Below are 17658 nucleotides of genomic sequence, written 5' to 3' on the forward strand. Positions count from 1 at the left end.
GTAGGTATCACAGTAATCACAGTAAAATCGGTTGGGGGAATTGACAACTACCTAAAATACCACTAGCGGGGCAAAACAAAAATTGAGTGTGGCCTGAGTGTGCAGCCAAAGGAAAGGCTATATCAATATAAATGCCATATATTGATCTATATTGACGATCTAAAACTGAGTTGTAAGACAAATTGAGATAAGTCAGGTACTAAGCGTCATGGCAATCCATCAAACAGCTGTCCTGATATTTCACTCTGGTTCAAAGGACCAAGAGCCACGTCTCTAGCATGGCTGAGCAATAACTAACCAAGCCGTGAAACTATTGCAGTTAAACCAGTTTGTTCAACAGTGTGAACACAACAATGTTGTATCACTGCAACCTAAACACTGATACTACCCCAACTGTCCAGAACCTGATATCTCAGAGATATCTCAACAGCAGCAGACCAAGCTGCCATGAAAACTGGTACAGATGTGACCGTTCTCTGACCAACACTTTGGTCCACGGCAAAGTACAGTTTGTCAAACACTAACTGGAAGACTCTTTTCCTTCATGCTCAATACACGCTCTTACAGAAGCACTTCATATACACCACACCAGAGTCCCACTGTCATATTGCAGGCTTAATGGAAACTGTATTTTGCAGATGAACCCTCACAATAAATCCGAAAGGGGACTTAAATGAGCTAAACTCATCTATGTAGTGAAATGAGTTCTTACGGGTTTAAAGTGGCAGTTTTGTGAAGTGCAAAACCCTAAGTTTGATGCATACATACCTGACCATAAGTCACCACGGAAAGATTGGTTTGGAGACCATTAGACGCCCTATTTACAGCATTATGAGACAGTCCATTTTGATCTTGCTGGATTGGCTCCTGTGTGCGTTCCCACGCTCCGCCAGGATCTCTGAAGCTGTCGTCGGTGGCGTCGTGCTTGTTCTTCTGTGGCGAGGCGAAGGGGTTGAAGTCCCCCTGCACGTTGCGTTGGGGTTGGGTGTTGAATTCCGTCTCGAAAGATGACAGCTGCTGGGTCACGCCGAGGAGACCGCCGACCTCTACGCTGAGAATCACCCAGATCACATCTGAGGAGAAAAGAAGCATTCGCAGACACAGAATGCTTATTGCAGTGCATCATTGTGAATTGACGCTTCACCAGGTACCTCCCCTAAAAAGCAGACTGGCCAATCATTGCGTGGCATCGGCCAGCTCCATAGACTCTCATGCAATTGTTCCATATGTTCTTCATTATCAGGCTGGCATTGTGGATTTGGAGCTGGTCATGATTAAATGTTGTGTAATAGTGATACTAGTCACCCGGAGAGGTTGGAAGGGGATATACTTTTCTAAAACGTTATGTTTCTACATAAAAACCTGTGGAGCTAACATTAGCCTGTGGAGCTAACATTAACCTGTGGAGCTAACATTAGCCTGTGGAGCTAACATTAGCCTGTGGAGCTAACATTAGCGGAGCACGTTAGCACTTCGATGCTCAGGAGCTACTGAATGTATACACATGCTGCTTTTGCCTTTCAATGAATGTAACAGTGAATAAAGATCTTAAGTTGCTTTATTTAATTGTTTTCTGTCATGACCACCAGGTGATGTGGTGGTTTCACTTCTACGTCGTGATCTGTAGCCTTTAGTTTCTAGCTTTATCTTGTTAACCCGTTCTCGCTGCTGAATCAATGTAACATTCTGGACGTATCCTTCAGACGCGTAGTCTAGAGACCCTTCGGTCTACTTCTCTCTGACTTCGCCTTCTCTGCTTTCCCAATAATAGCAGTTCATGGAGTTGTAGTTAGTGACAGTGTGGGCTCCATGGTAGCTCAAATAAATGTCCTGATCAGACAGAAATCTTTGGTGATTTCCTACCTCCGTAGAATAATCCGCTGGCTGTACACATCCTCCACTGGCCCTGGTACATGCCTGGAGCTGTGGGACTTCGCATCTGCACGCTCACATCTGATATTTCCTGGGGGTCTAGTGACTTCACCATTACTGTGTTTACGTGCCCAAACTGATCCCCGCCAATGTATTTGAGACAAACCCCGGGTGGCCACGACTCTGCACCTACAGTACACAAAGAGGAGTGCAGTCAAAACACAGCTCAACGACAAAACCATGACGTGGTAAATGACATTTGGTCTTCTTGCATGCAGATTCAGAAATGCTACTCATACTGTGAAAGCTACACATGTGAATGCGGTGACGTGCTCTGCACCTGTGTTCTGTATTCTCCAGGTCTTTGTGAACGGTGTATCTGGAGGAACAGACTCTCCTTCCCCAATCGTCACGTCCTCAACGAAGGACATGGAAGGCGTGTTGACGTTGGGACTTTCAAAGTCATAATATGCACCAATAGCAGCCTGCAGGTTCCTGTTCCAACACAAAAAGGAAGAGCAAGGTGTTAACAGGAGTGGACATTAAACATGTGACCCTGACAGTTAGAATGTAAGTTAATTAATCAAGAAAAATATTTGTTTTTTGTGTACGTTGTGCTGTTTTAGAATACTTTTCTCAATGCACAATAATAAAAGATATTTGTCTTTCTAATCCCTGCCTCACAAACTATTTCATCAAATGTGACAATCCACCAATCTGATACTGACAATTACAAAAGAGGATCACTCCTAAAATAGGATTCACAGACTGTGTAACTCCCTAACAATTATCATGACTCTTTTTAATCCGTGCATCAAGAGACGTACTGGAACTGCTCAGACGTCAATAGAGCATCTCTCATCCCTTTCATTGAACCATTTTCTTCCATTTGTGTGTGAAGCGCTTCATACTAAAGCTGAACCAAAAAGAAAATTAATCTGTGGAATCATACAGAAAACTGATTAATTGCTTAGGTCCTTTTCTAAATAAATATGCTTACTTTTATTCATTACTGAATCCAGTTTCTAAAATTTAATGATTCGATTTTTTTCTTGGACTTCTATGATACAAAACAGAATATTTTTGGGCTTTGGACTGTTGGTAGAACACAACAAGTCATTTAAATATTCAACTAGGCCTCTGGGAATGGCCATTTTGAATACACTTTTATGAAGCAGAGACTCTGCTTTACAGAATACACAAAAGTGTAGTTGTGTGGACATTTCAAGAGCTTGAGAGAGGTGAAAACCGTAATTACATGCTCACATCAGCACACCTGGCCACATGTCGTGAAAAGTGGGCATACTTGTCAGGTGGCAGTTTGGAAAGTTACAAGAATCGTCGGACACTTGACAAATCAAACATCGGAAAGACCTGGGAGGAGGAGGGGGATTCCAACGCTGTTTACAACAAGCACTTTGGTTTAGGCCCTGTCTGTATACAGATTTGTTTTTTTAAAACAGATATTTTCCTCTACGTTTAAAAATAGAATTCTGTCCACACGACCCTTGTTTAAAAAAATATCTCCGTCCACATTAGAGCGTAAAAACGACTCCAAGCGTTCACCGGGCCAGTAGGCTACGTCATCGATACGTCAAATACCCGAGAACATGGTTGTGAGCATGCGTAGGGTTAGGGTTTATTTCCCTTTGTCAACAAATAGTAAACCATAGTAAAGCAATAGCTGAGGTGGACCAAATAACATTGGGCGCATGAGACACCTCTGTTTCAGTGCAGATTTTTTTTTAGATTTTATTATTTTCAGAAATATCCGTTTTGGTGACCTAAAACTCTGTTTGTGTGTTGACATGAGGCCAAAAGGCAGAGGAAGATATCTGTTTAAATAAATATCTGAATACGTGTAAAACACACCGGTTTAATCCCCGGTATGGGTCATGCAAAGACACTGAATCATAATGCCACTCAATAACATCTTTCACTAGACCCTCTTGCCATCCATGTCTGTAAAGCTCCACACCCACACTTTGCAAACGTATTGATATCAATTCTAGTATCCAAGTTGATGACATCCCTGGCATTCTCAGCCTTGAGAAAACGCTTCCAGAGCCACTGAAGACACAATACAACTGTTCCCTCAGGTTAAACCGTACATGCTATGACTATCAAACAGATATTTATGTGTAGAATTGGTGAAAACCCTTTAATGAAAGTGACTTTTGTGTCATCTGCTAACTCATTATGAGACAAACTGCATCAGGAGCTAGTTATGGAGCTATTTTTATCACCTTAAAATATCTTGGGGGAAATCCTGATCATGTACAAAAAAGGGTTATACTGAAGTTGGACAAGATATCCTAAAATAATCATGGGAAATTATAAACTCTGGATTAAAATAAAACTACACAGTGATGTTACAAGTGAACTAGTTTCGGTGGTCAAATCCCAGCAACTGTCACGTGATGATGTCACCTTTTATACCGTGACGAATTCCAGACTCCAAAATGAAAATTGAACAAGATTGTGTTTCTGGTTGGGTCCTCCCTTTAAAATAATGATGTGATCACGGCCACTAACAATTGATTAACTAAAAGCTTAAAATGAATTGATCAAAGGCTACTTATTGTCCACCGTCGATAGATCACGACTGGTTACGTCATCAGACTAACGCGAGTTGTGTCTTCCCGGAGCAGCTCGGTGTAACTGGCTGTGAACACTCTTATGTAATATGGCAGATAATCTACACGAGAGTTCCCTGTGCTTAAATTAGCCTGCTAGCTAGTTAGCCAGCTTGCTCTTTGCTTTTTAAAAGTAATTTAATATTATTATAACTCACAGCTGGGGCTAAACTTTACCGTTTCACTTCCGCTTGCCCCCGCAACGATCGTCAGGAGTTACGTTAACTATAACTGCCATTTCCCGTGAAGGAATGGTGTAATTATCTCCTTGGGTTTGAACAACGCTAACTTAGAACTGTGTGTGTCTGCCTCCATTTTTTAGCAGTTTATCGTATGCTAACTAGCTAATTATACAGTATAGGTTAGCATAATGTTGCTGTCCGACAACAGGCCCCTCGGATCCCCGAACTCACCAGTTGGTCATGTCCAGGAAGAAGGCGCAGCCGGCCGGGTTGAGCTGGAATCCCAGCAGCCTCTGAAACTCAGAAATAAGGACGTCCTTGTCCGTGGTTCCCATGCAGCTAAACTTCTGCATGAGCTCCGGGTCCACGTCCATGTCGGTGCCCTCCATGGGTGGCGGGTGTCCCGTAGCGGAGACGGGGTGGTGCGGGGAGGGGGGGACCACTCTCAGTTTAGTCCGAGGCCTTGTCCAGCCATAACAACCAGCTCAACAACAACAACCGTCAGTGCGCATGGCACGACCAGGGGGACGATGTTTGACGTTGCAACAACCCGCGCGTCACCTTCGCCAATCACGGAGTGGGCGTCGACGTCATCTGTTGCTATTTGCAGCCACCTTTTCATTGGTTTATCAATGAATCGTCTCTGCTCCTTATGAAGTGCAGTACCAGATAGCACCAGTATACATTTTTCTTAGAATAGACCTAGGGCACAACCAATTCATATAGCTTTAAATCCAGGATTATTAAAACAAATCATCATTTATCATTTAGTTTATATTAATTTTGCTCATTTAGTAGCTCACTAGATAACCTACATCATATGTTTGATAGTGGATGTAATATTTGCTCAATTTTTTGGGCTATTTCCTTTAGTACTACCAGCATTCCCACTATGAACCAAACTCTTTATAATTATATAAGGATTTGTATGGAAATTACTGTTTGCATGATTTTTTAAATTTTATATGTGCAACCCTGTGTTGTAAAATGACAAATACAGGAAACTTGTAACATTGTAACTTTATTATTAGAACACACTCTTTTTATAGCTGTAGATTTTCCGAAGGTTTTTTCTTGACCAATGTACTCGTGAACTGGAAAATCTAAATTTAGAATTCCATTGTTTAAAAAATCTCTTCCTGTGGGCTATCTTAAGCATTTCATTAAATTTAAAATGGCTTGACAGTTTTTCTAAAGTCCGTTGAGATGTATTGGTATTCATAAAAACTACAAAACCCTTCAAAATAATATTCAAACCCCTTTCTCACATTTTTACAAGAATCATGTAACTGTTGGTATCAACAACTTTACACCTACTATAAAGACACATATTATTTGTATAGAAAGTGAAGAAGAAATTGGTCGGGTATTTCCTTTTCTTTTTTGATGTGTGTACATGTGGACATAAATGAAGAAGTTTGTAAAATCTATATAACTATGTAGATGCTCTTGTAAAGTAAGTACAATGCTTTGTCTGCAATTTTCTTTTGTTATGTACTAGAAGTCATATTTCTTTATTTGTTTGGATGTGCTGTAGATTGTATTTGCTGTTGTTGAGTTTGATTGCTTTTGGTTTAGATTTAATTTGTATACTTGGGTGGTGACAAGTATACAAGTTTGTGGGTATTGTTCTAGCGTGTTTCTATTTTATGCTGCTGGGACAAATACAGTATATATATATAATATTTTATTTTATTTACAGGTATCTTTCGAGTGGCGGTCACTTTCAGGCGGAACTAACTGTCGATAGGTCTTATATCGGGTAGGAACACTTATTGGGAACACCGGAAGACGGAGATTGCCGGGAAACATGCCTAAGTAAGTATAGATATTAATTCCCTTTCATGCTTAATCTATAATATCCACGTTTCAACGAACTTAGTTGGTGTTTGAATTAAGCAACGAACGATGGTAACACAAAGCCTCCGCTGATAGATAGTGAAACGGACCAGTGTGTTTCCAGATGGACGCGGTACGCTTTGTGTGGGCTGTGTCTATTTGCTGGACTCGGCCTCGATGTGAACAGAGCTAACAGAGACCAGCAAAAGACAATCGCAGCGCCGCGATATACAATCAATTAATCTGATAAAATCCACGATTCTGGCTATTTTTAGGACTTCTCACCCACGTCGATTTCAACATGAAGCCTTTTCTTTTTGTTGTTAGATATGAGTTGGTGACGTTTACGCCGGATCTGAATGAGTCTGTAATGTGTTTTTTGTTTGTTTGTTTGTTTGTTTTTTTACCAGGTTAAATCAATTCAATTTTCAGAAATAGGAGCTGATTATACTGATGGTGTAGCAAGTTCTAAAACGTCATCTATCTCACAGTAACGTTCAGATAGCTCCGGGGTGAACGTCAACACATCTCTGTAAAGTGGAGAAGCTGCAGAGAACAACTCGTCCTCAAATAAGTGGCTACACACTACTAATAACGAGTATGATGCTAACAAAACCAAGTATTGCTTCGTTATTTTATTACGACGGTGATCTAAACCGAGGTTATCCTTGTTCAGGGTGAAAATGTATACAAGACAGTGTGCTGACCTGTTCTGCACACGGCACAGAAGTCCTGTTGAGCAGTGAACTACAGTGTGTGATACCTCACAGTTTCCTGCAGCACATTTAGTAACATCTGTACAATATGCATGCTACAATTCCTGCAGGACTCCAACTCACGACTGAAACATATTTGTTGGGATTTATTTTTAAAGGCAATATTAGCACTATGGCTAAATAAAAGCGTTACAGACCAAACCGTAGTTAACACAATTGTATATCTATATTGCAGCTTGTTAAACCAGACAAAGACCATCTTTTTGGTTATGTGTCAGCGTGAACTATAATTTGCCCTTTTTAGTTCTACAGTGATTTAATATTTCTCAGCTCCAATTTAAAGTATACAGCTTTGGGACAAGTCATGTCTACAGCTCTGAACTTTTCGTGTTTACCTCAAATTCCCCCCCCCCCCCCCCCACACAACAGGTTTTACTGTGATTACTGTGATACCTACCTTACTCATGATTCGGTAAGTTGTGCTTGTGCGGCACCAAATCAAATTGTTGAAAAGCATGAGGTAATCTCTTTTTGTTGTATTTCACGCCGGTTAAATATTTTTCCACAAATCTGTTGTAGCCATCAGTGAGGAAGACCCACTGCAGCGGCCGAAAGCACAAGGAAAATGTGAAAGATTACTACCAGAAATGGATGGAGGAGCAGGCTCAGAGCCTCATCGATAAAACAAGTAAGCAGATCATTGGCTCTATTATCCCGAGAACACGGCTGAGTGACTCTAGAAGAACCAAGCAACTGCACTCGCTGTTAACTGTTTAAGACACTTTGCCACTCGGACAAAACTCGTTTCCTAAACCGCTCGAGTGCTAAATATCCTCTAACCTGCATGTCTGACAATGTTTTTTTTAATCGAGTAAAACACAGTGTCTGCTCTTTAACTGAACCTCTAGTGGTTACTAACGCATTATTGATGAGTTATTTGATCTTTCACACTGATGACACAGCATGATTTTTCATCTCCATATTTAATATCCTTGTCTAGAAAATAAAAGTAGGCGTTGGAGTAAAGCCTGCTTCGTATCCCACACAAGACATGCTTATGCATGCGTGTGGGACCGCCAAGCTCGTTGCTTAAATAGTGCACTGTACACCAGTTTATTTGGGCCCCCTCTGAGATTACAAACCGCTAATCCACATGAGAGATGCAGTATTGTCCACTGTGGAGGAACATGTTTTTCGAGGCTAAATTATCCTTTGAAACACAAAAAGAGGCTATGATACATGTTTTTTATTTTAATAAAGTAGACTGCTTTATTAGTAGTGTTTTTATTCTGTTTATTATTTAGCATGCTAACCCAAACACTCATTGTTGCAGTGGACAGCAGCATGAACTTTAAACAGAGTAGTGTATTCTGCTGTGCAGAAATGTGCACTTTGTGTCGTTCTTTGCGTTGCGTATGAAACAGGCTTCAGTTCATTCTTTCTGAACACGAGAAAAGCAAAGACTAGTTTGAGTGCTGAACGCGGAGGTGTGTGATTCATTCTTCTTCTTCTTTGTGCCTAATGTTTTGTCTTCTCTCCCGACAGCGGCCGCCTTTCAGCAGGGAAAGATTCCTCCCACGCCGTTCCCTGGTGGCCCCCCCCCAGGTGAGTCCGTTTCAGCTCTGCAGTAATTTGAGTCACTAACCCTTACTGGAGACTCTGGCTCTTGGTAGGTAGATTCATAGTCAATGGGGAACGGCTGTCAGCATTTCGCTTCTCATCAGCGATTATTGAGATAAATCTTATTAGAATTATCAATCAACAGAGGCCGTGAAACTGCTGTTCCTGTGGGATTACAGCTAATTCAAATTAATAAAATGAGCACACCTGTGTGTGTGTGTGTGTGTGTGTGTGTGTGTGTGTGTGTGTGAGTGTGTGAGTGTGTGAGTGAGTGAGTGAGTGAGTGAAAGAGAGATCATGTAGCACATTTGTAAATGTGACCAGCAAATTATCCACTTTTTTTACATGGTAACAGCAATTGTAAGTAATGAAAGAGGTCTTGCCTTCAGCACTGTGGTGTTTCTAAAGGAAACAGATGGCCAAATCGCTTGTGGCCACATTTGCAGATGTTCAACAGTCCTGCAATAAATCCTTCCTTCATGATGTGTTTTGTTGAAACTGAGAGAGAGGTGTTGATGGTGCTGTTAAATGATGTTGCATCCTACTGTTTCTAATATGTTGTCCAGCCCGTTTATGAGTGAGGGTGAGCTAAATAACGGAAACACCTCTCTGTGTAACGCAGTTCAGCTCCACAGACTTCCAAAGGGAACAAAAAGTTGACCCTTCATGGTGGGAGGATTTATTTCATGGCTTTAGTTGTAGCTAGGTGTGCCTAATAAACTGGCAACTTGGTTTATTTAGTGTCAGGTGGGGTTGTCTCAAATGATGATGACTATGCCAAACTTAGATAAAAGTCCAAAAATCATTAAAGTGGTATCATTTTGTCACGTATAGTGTTTACACGATAAATACAGTTACATTGCGTAATAATTTAGTAGTAAGTAACACAGGTGCATGTTTTCAGTTCAGTCAGAAGTCAATACAAATAAAGCTAAAATACAAAATGTGATGCATGTGAATCTGATCAAACACTAACATTTGCTGTTTGTAACACAGGCGGTCCTCCTCGGCCAGGCATGCTCCCAACGCCCCCCATGGGAGGTCCTCCTATGATGCCCATGATGGGGCCCCCCCCACATGGGATGATGCCCGGTGGACCCGGTAAGACACGTGTTTCTATGACGAAGCTTCACTCGTTCCTAACGTTGTGTAGCATTTACAATGCTCGCAGCAGTTTAGTCGGCCATTAAAGGGTTAACTGGGTTTCATCTGTTCTTATGTAGTCACAAATAAAGAAGTTGCATGAATAATCCTGTTTGCCTGATATAACGGGAACAGTCTGTCTTTAAAACAATAAAATGAAAGGAAACGCCCCCTTCCTAATTCATATTTTTTTACATGTATTTTGTTTTAAATGTACTGTGGGTCTGAAACAAAATGAAATATCTTAATAATAATTAACATATTATTCAATAATGTAAGTTAGACTTACTTTCAACATTAATGTACTGCAGGCGTGAGCCTATTTCTGCTAGACTGTTCTTAACCAGGTCGTTCTAAATGACTTGTGAAGTCTTCATGACTCTTTTATGTAAAGCCGTTGTTATGAATTAATACCCGATGCTGTGCATCTCTTCACTGTCACTCTTAGGAGGCATGAGGCCGCCGATGGGAGGACCCATGCAGATGATGCCCGGACCGCCACACATGATGCGTCACCCTCGACCGATGATGATGCCAGTCAGGCCGGGCATGATGCGACCGGACAGATAAGACCGGCTGCATTTTCTCCGCTCTTTGTTGCCACGAACAGACACTGTCGACTGAGGACACTTGGCTCAACACTTGGATTCTTCCTTGCGCCTTTTTTAAATTTTCAAACGTCCAATTTCTTCAACTTCAAACCTGAAGTCCCCGATGTAATTATGTCAACTTTGTATAATTACTTCATTGTCTTGTGCTGGTATTTATTACTAAACGCCTTCCATTAGAATTGATTTTACATCCCTGTTTCAAGTTTGAAATATCTCGTCTCACTTTGACAAAACTGTTCAGCACACAAGAGCGTGTTCGATATGACAATATTTGTTGGTATATTTTTACTTTTTGTTTTAGGGTTTTTACATATTTTTGTTGTATTTCATTGCAATGCTTTGAGAAATAAAACGGTGATTTCAAACCAATGTATTTTGTAGATTGTATCCTTATCAACAAAGCTCATATTTCATGTGTTAAAGGCGTCTTTTTCAATTATTCCAGCTGATAAGACACTTTACACGTCCAGCTCAGCATCAAACATCACGGGGACAAAATGAGAGGCCCAATGTCTGCCCTCAACCCTGAAATTTCAGGGACGTCGTCAACATCACCTGGTGAATGTGCTTGAGTGTAGGAGGCTGCAAGGGCTCCAAATTGTACAAAATAGGAAAGGGACACGTTACTGATACTACGCCAAAACGTACAATATATACAGTTGTGGGATTGGGATGAGAGAGAGCCAAATGGTAATTGTCAAGTGGTACTCTTTACCCCAATATATGTATGTGCTGAACACTCGTGTTCCAGTTCTTTGTTTACCTTATTCGTTTTTTTAAGCCTTGTGTTTAGCGTCACAACACTGAATTGTGGGTAAGTCCCTCAGGCGCAGACTGCAGAAATGCAGACTTGCTGAAAAACAGGCTCAAAAAGTCTGCGAGAGAGCCATGGTGCAACTTGGCACAACAGACTCAGAAGAAGAGAGAACAGGACTCTCATCCATCGCATGGAAAGATCCACAACTAGCTTCATGCTTACGTTGCTTTGTATCTCCTGGATGCGTAAGACCGTTGTTTGTTTACAGGTTTGACACACAAACTTAATAAGGGAATATATTAAAGTTATATGATGAAGCATATCAGTGTATCTGCTGAAGAAAATGACACGGTGTGGAAGGTGTGCTCGTTCAAGTGTTTTCACAACAGGGATGCAGTTAATGCTTCTTTCCATTAGCAATTAATTGGATTATTTTCTGGATAGAGAGAAAGATGCCCTTTATAATTCTCCACAGCTCAGGGGGACCCCTTCAAATATTCAAAAGCCCAATTATAGTCAGTTAACTATCACTTGTGACAAGGAAAAGCATCAAAATCTCCCATTTGAGAGACTACAAGCAAAATGACAAACAGACTTAAACATTCTTAAAAACATTAGGCCTATTATTTGTACCTGGCATTTGATTTAAAAAAAAAAAAAAAAAAAGATTCAAGTTGTCAAACCTAAGATAAGTAATTAAGCTTCGCTCTGTCGCTGTACAGCCTTGATTTAAACCCAAAACAGCCACCTGAGCTTCTCCTGAGTGGACCTGACATGTCCTCTCTGCCTCAAGGTGTGACTGTGGTTTAGTGTGTTAACGCTGTAACCTACTGGTGACCTGTTCAGGGTGAACTCTGCGTCCTGCCCACTGCATTCTGGGATGCGCATCACCCTGTCCAGACCATGAATTATACAGATAGTAAAAAAAAAAAATGTTTTTTAAAATCTCGTTTCACGAGAGACAAATGAGAACGTTGACCCGGCCCTCATTAGTTTATCCAGTCGAGCGTGTTTGAAGAATTACTGCTCTTACGTAAGAATCTGTGGCTGCAAGTGAATCATTACCTCAGCTGACATTTGTGTTCTTCAATGCCTTGCAAGAATTCAGCACTCTCCTCTAGCTGGATTGTAACTTCTGTATCCATAATCACCGGCGTCCTGTCCATAGTGATGAGAACGTCTCAACAGATGGAGCTAGAGAGTCGTCATGTTTTGCGATTGAGAGCCAAGACACTGGAATGATGTGCGATGACTGATTATGTGCTTCCATGGACTGTCAAATTTCTTTGTATCTCACACTCCCAGAGGACATTTTTGTGGCTTTATGGTTTATGAAATTTCTAGACCACATACAAAAAAGAAACACATTTGTTGGGGGGGGGGGGGGGGCATATGCTTCACGCCGTGCTTCACGCCGTGTTTGCCAATTTATATACTTGCAGACCGGACGGAAAGCTCTGCAAAGACGATCCAAAACTGTTCTGCTGCTGTGCATCAGATAAATTTGGGTAGCTGTCAGTCATGGGGGTTGTAAATTGTGATCTTCAAAGAGACTTTGGGAGATTACATGCAATGTGATGGCCACTCTAAAGGATGGATTCCATTAAAAGCCGTGTAAACATCCACTCCCCACATCAGCGAGACAGGAATAAAACCATGCTAATGCACATTGTATGCATATGTCGAGCATGTGTGTCAGCTGGAGTCTGAAGAGTCTTTATGAATATTCCATCTAGCCATGAAGTGGAGCGGTGCCCTGAAGGGAGTGAAGTGGAGTGGAGGAAAGTGTTTATGATTAGAGCTCAGGAGTTGAGGAAATAAGCCTTGATCATGAGAAATATGTATTATAATACATTTAACAGGAGGGAGACTGCTCGTGAATGGACACTGTAGGGCCTGATCAGATATGTTGAATGTTAGATGAGGAAAATTTGGTTTTGAAACAAAAAAAACAATTGCAGGAGAAGTGACCTTTAGGAGCAAACAGCATCCCTTGATGTTGCTATTGCTGCATGTGTGCTGCACTGTAAAATCTCTACGATTTTTTTATTGTTGAGACGTACAAATATAACATAACTTACAGTCTTTATCAGGGATTCATTATAAAGTCAAAATGTTCAGATGTTTACTTGTTTTTTATCTTTTCTTTTATCTTTTCTCTTCAATCTTTTATCATTAAATCAGTGTAATTAGATAGGTTTGTAAGTTTCAAATCAGCCCTCATTGTGTTATCATTTCTGAAACTAAAATTCGTTCACTTACCTCATCAAATTAAATTCCTCAGGAGCATTGCTTTCTTATTGGGAAATACTTCCCAGCATGCAAAGTATTGGTGTTAAAATGATCGCTTGCTTTTATCATTCCTCTTGTTCATACTGTAAGCTCCCGAAGGTCTGTACACAAATATATTCCAAAGTTTATCTGAGGTTGATTTGAGGCTTATGCAGCTCGAAATGTATGAAGGTATATTTGTGTCTTTATTACGCAAACAAAAAAATGTTTTAAAAATCAAGTTTGTAAGTGAAGCTATATAAAGAGACATGCCATTAATGGTGCAGGAATATAGACATGCTCAATTTGTTTCTAATAATTCAAAAAAATCTACAGCAATATGTCTGTCACGTTAACAAAGACTCCCAGTGAGATCAGTCAGTCCCTGTTAACGCAGCCTGCATGGTGAACGTTACACATTGAATTACGATGCCGGGCATGCACACTCTATTCCTACTATTATCAGCATGGTACCCGTTAGGGTCGACGGGCTTCCCAGTAGTCGCCAGGATTAATCACATCAGCTTGAATGCCAGTCTAATTATTCCACAGGACAGAGGATTTACCAACGTCAAGCCGATGTCAGAATACAGCGACTTCCGGGTAAATTTCTTTTCAAAATAAAGCCCTTTTAAATGTGAAGTAAAACAGCATGAAAAAGTCAGAGCTCGGATGAGTTTTATTTTTATTTTTTCGAATTGATGATGTGACGGTGATCTGGTGTCTCCTGGATCAATAAAGGGCATTTGAAAACCTCCTCTCCCTAAAAGACAAATGGAACACAAGTTAGCTTATCTGAAAATAAGAAATGATACTTGTGTGATCCTTTTGCATAAAAAGGTTCACACCCCTCTCTTCATGAAAACAAATAGACAACAGGAAGTAGACCTAACATCTTTAAAGAATAAAGGTGAACATATAAATTATCCATCAGTATCAGAAAAAAAATATGAAAATTAACATTTACCTGTTTTATGAGAGGATTCACACTCGCCCTCCACCTCTCCTCCTCTCTATAAAAACAAATACAGACAAGAGGAAGTGGAGTTAAAATCTTCACAGAATAAAGGTGATCATATAAATTATCCATCAGTAACAATGAAATTATGAAAGTCAATAGTTACCTGTTATATGGGAGGGTTCACACTAACCCTCCACCTGTCATCCTCTCCTGGTCACTGAGGACTCTTGTCGGAGCCTCATGTTTCTCGCCCACTCCGGCTCAGGGTGGTCCTCTAACGGCCGAAACTCACCGGCACTTACCTTTAAAGCCTCACCGGGTCCCTGAGTCGGTTTAGGGGGACTTACCTTTAAAGCCTCACCGGGTCCCTGAGTCGGTTTAGGGGGACATACCTTGATAGACCCACCTTGTCCCTGGTGCTCAACATGACCTGGAGGTCCAGTGTGGCACCATCAGCTGTTAAACTGGTTCCTACACGCAGGATTAAGCCTTCTGTTCCTCACCTCTTCCGACTCAAGGTGGTCACATACTAGCCGACGCTTACCTGGACTTACCGTCAAAGGCTCACCTGGTCCCTGAGGTTGATTAGAGGAGCTTTGGAAAACAATCTAATAAAAAACACAATCAAATACAACTTAACGCAATCAAATACCACTTAACACAATCTAATAAAACACAATCTAATACAACTTAACACAATCTAATACAACACAATCAAATACAACTTAACGCAATCAAATACAACTTAACACAATCTAATAAAACACAATCTAATACAACTTAACACAATCTAATACAATCTAATACAACTTAACACAATCTAATACAACACAATCTAATACAACTTAACACAATCTAATACAACTTAACACAATCTAATACAACACAATCTAATACAACTTAACACAATCTAATACAATCTAATACAATTTAACACAATCTAATACAATCTAATACAACTTAACACAATCTAACACAATCTAATACAACTTAACACAATCTAATACAACACAATCAAATACAACTTAACACAATCTAATAAAACACAATCAAATACAACTTAACACAATCTAATACAAATTAACACAAAACACAATCTAATACAACTTAACGCAATCTAATAAAACTTAACACTCTCTCCTCCTCTCCTTGTCACTGAGGACTCTTGTCGGACTAAGGGTGGGCGTCGACAGACATGTGAACCCTCTTGATATGCTGTGGACATCCTATTAATTCTCTGCACAGAGGAGCTTCCCTGGAGGGTCGAAACACGTTGGAGGTTCACGCTATTCCCCCCAGACCACTCGCTGTGTGCAGACACCCTGCCTGAGTCTCGGTGCAGTGGCAATACAATCAAATAAAACTTAACACAATCTAATAAATATCTGAAAAAAGTTATATCTGAACACTGTCACATCTGATCCATCAGCACTTGAAAGTGTTTAAAGTTATTAAAGTGCAGCACAGTGACGGACCAGCAGAGGGAGTGTTCTCCTGTTCCCTCACTGACGGCTGATTATTAGCTCTAAACTATTGGATCAAACACATCCTGAGTAATAATAAGAAAAACACACCATGATGTAATCATTACCATTAAAGTGCATGAAGAGTCTGAGCAGACTGAGTGGAAACTCCGTGCTGTCTGTAGGGCATCGTGTGTGTGTGTGTGTGTGTGTGTGTGTGTGTGTGTGTGTGGGCGAAGACACTTGCTCTGCTGTATTTTTTACTTTCTGCAGATTCCAGAATCTAAATGTACTGAAGTAGAACAAAAATAATCCCGAGGGGGAAAGTTAACTGCACTTGAAAGCCTTGTTTGTGACTGAATGTTGACTTCATACATTCAGTGATTGCTGCGCTCAGATGTGACCATGAAGCCACATTTTAAAAGCTGCAGGATGATGATGATGATGTTAACAGTAAAGAGGCTCTAGAGACAACAGCAGCCCACAAAGTGAAGAGAAATTTAAAAAAGGAGCTTTTAAAGGAAAGGGGAATAATCTCCAAGTCAAGCTGTCCAGGTGTAGTAGTTAAGACTTTAGGGCAGCAGGCTCAGGGAAATGGCCTTGAACAAGGCTTTGCTACTACATGTAGACAACGATATACATTTCCTTTTAACCCTACATGGAGTGCCTTGGCCTCTAGCTCATTTCTCTTTACTCAAAATATATGTAAAATAAAAATAAACCACACAAGGCCTATGATTATCTGAGGCCACACTACAATGTGTTACATCAGCAGGAATGTTTGATATTGTGTGAATACCTTAATATGTTTTCTTTATGCTCCATGTCAACTTTGCCTGTGTAGCCACAATCCAGAATGCCTTGGAGGTGAGGAGTCATGTCAGAAGCATCTTCAATCTAAAATAATCATACCAAAAATATTAAATTGTACTTTAATGCTTTGCATTCACAACACATTATACAATTTCCCAGGATACCACAGTCCATGGTTTACAGCTGAATAGACCAACATGAAATTGTTGCATCATTCGTCCTGTCAAGTGCCTTAATACAATATTAACTGTTTTGGGCATTATATAAACAAGTAATTAAAACATTGTGTTGTGATGAAATTAATCTCTGTATATTTTGCTAACAAAATTCAACTTACTATTGTTATTAATGGTGATAAAGTAGAGTCATGGACGCCCTTAGATGAAAGGTTCTCAGAGAAAAGTTAGTCATAGCACCATTCTTGCATAAAACGTGGTGCTGGTCCTCCTTGAGCTATGCTGACAGCAAATACTTCACCAGCTGTCCTACAAACAGGAACAGAGGGTTTAAAATACTCAACATCAGTGCAGGGGAAGACCTCAGCTCAATTTTGTAAACATTAGGCGGAGTACCTAAATAACACTTCATCCAAATCATTCAAGGAATACTTTGGCATCTTCCCCCTTTCACTTTCTCCTTCAAAAAGTCGTTTCTCGATCCCAGCCACCATTGCCAAAATACAAAACAAAACAATCAAAAGCATTACACAAGCTGAATATTGTAGATTGTCAAAAAAGTAATTGAGCTCATACATTGACAAGTGCATTATTGTAC

The 17658-nt window shown here is 40.4% G+C and overlaps 2 protein-coding genes across 2 annotated transcripts in view; one reads left to right on the top strand and one right to left on the bottom strand.

Moving 5' to 3' along the window:
- The window catches only part of LOC116396850 (protein ILRUN), a 7337-nt gene extending 2128 nt beyond the window's left edge, over positions 1-5209 (bottom strand). Inside the window, exons 1-4 of the mRNA XM_031871767.1 lie at positions 4922-5209; positions 2213-2367; positions 1864-2061; positions 769-1073 (exon numbers count right to left, since the gene is read on the bottom strand). Of these exons, the coding sequence (XP_031727627.1) occupies positions 769-1073; positions 1864-2061; positions 2213-2367; positions 4922-5079 (816 nt within the window). The 5' untranslated portion in view covers positions 5080-5209. The remainder of the gene's footprint in view (positions 1-768; positions 1074-1863; positions 2062-2212; positions 2368-4921) is intronic.
- snrpc (small nuclear ribonucleoprotein polypeptide C) lies at positions 4553-10988 on the top strand. The gene is made up of 6 exons (XM_031871768.1): positions 4553-6508; positions 7675-7717; positions 7825-7933; positions 8791-8850; positions 9862-9966; positions 10457-10988. Exons 1-6 carry the CDS (start codon positions 6501-6503, stop codon positions 10576-10578), a joined length of 447 nt encoding a protein of 148 aa, XP_031727628.1. The 5' UTR covers positions 4553-6500; the 3' UTR covers positions 10579-10988.
- The last annotated feature ends 6670 nt before the right edge of the window (positions 10989-17658 follow it).

This window comes from Anarrhichthys ocellatus, unplaced genomic scaffold (assembly GCF_004355925.1).
Source record: "Anarrhichthys ocellatus isolate YVR2014 unplaced genomic scaffold, GSC_Weel_1.0 scaffold60, whole genome shotgun sequence".
Lineage (NCBI taxonomy): Eukaryota > Metazoa > Chordata > Actinopteri > Perciformes > Anarhichadidae > Anarrhichthys > Anarrhichthys ocellatus.

Coding starts and splice junctions, on each gene's coding strand:
- snrpc (XM_031871768.1), top strand. Junction 7,718..7,824: donor CCTACCTTACTCATGATTCG/GTAAGTTGTGCT, acceptor AATCTGTTGTAG/CCATCAGTGAGGAAGACCCA. Junction 7,934..8,790: donor GAGCCTCATCGATAAAACAA/GTAAGCAGATCA, acceptor CTCTCCCGACAG/CGGCCGCCTTTCAGCAGGGA.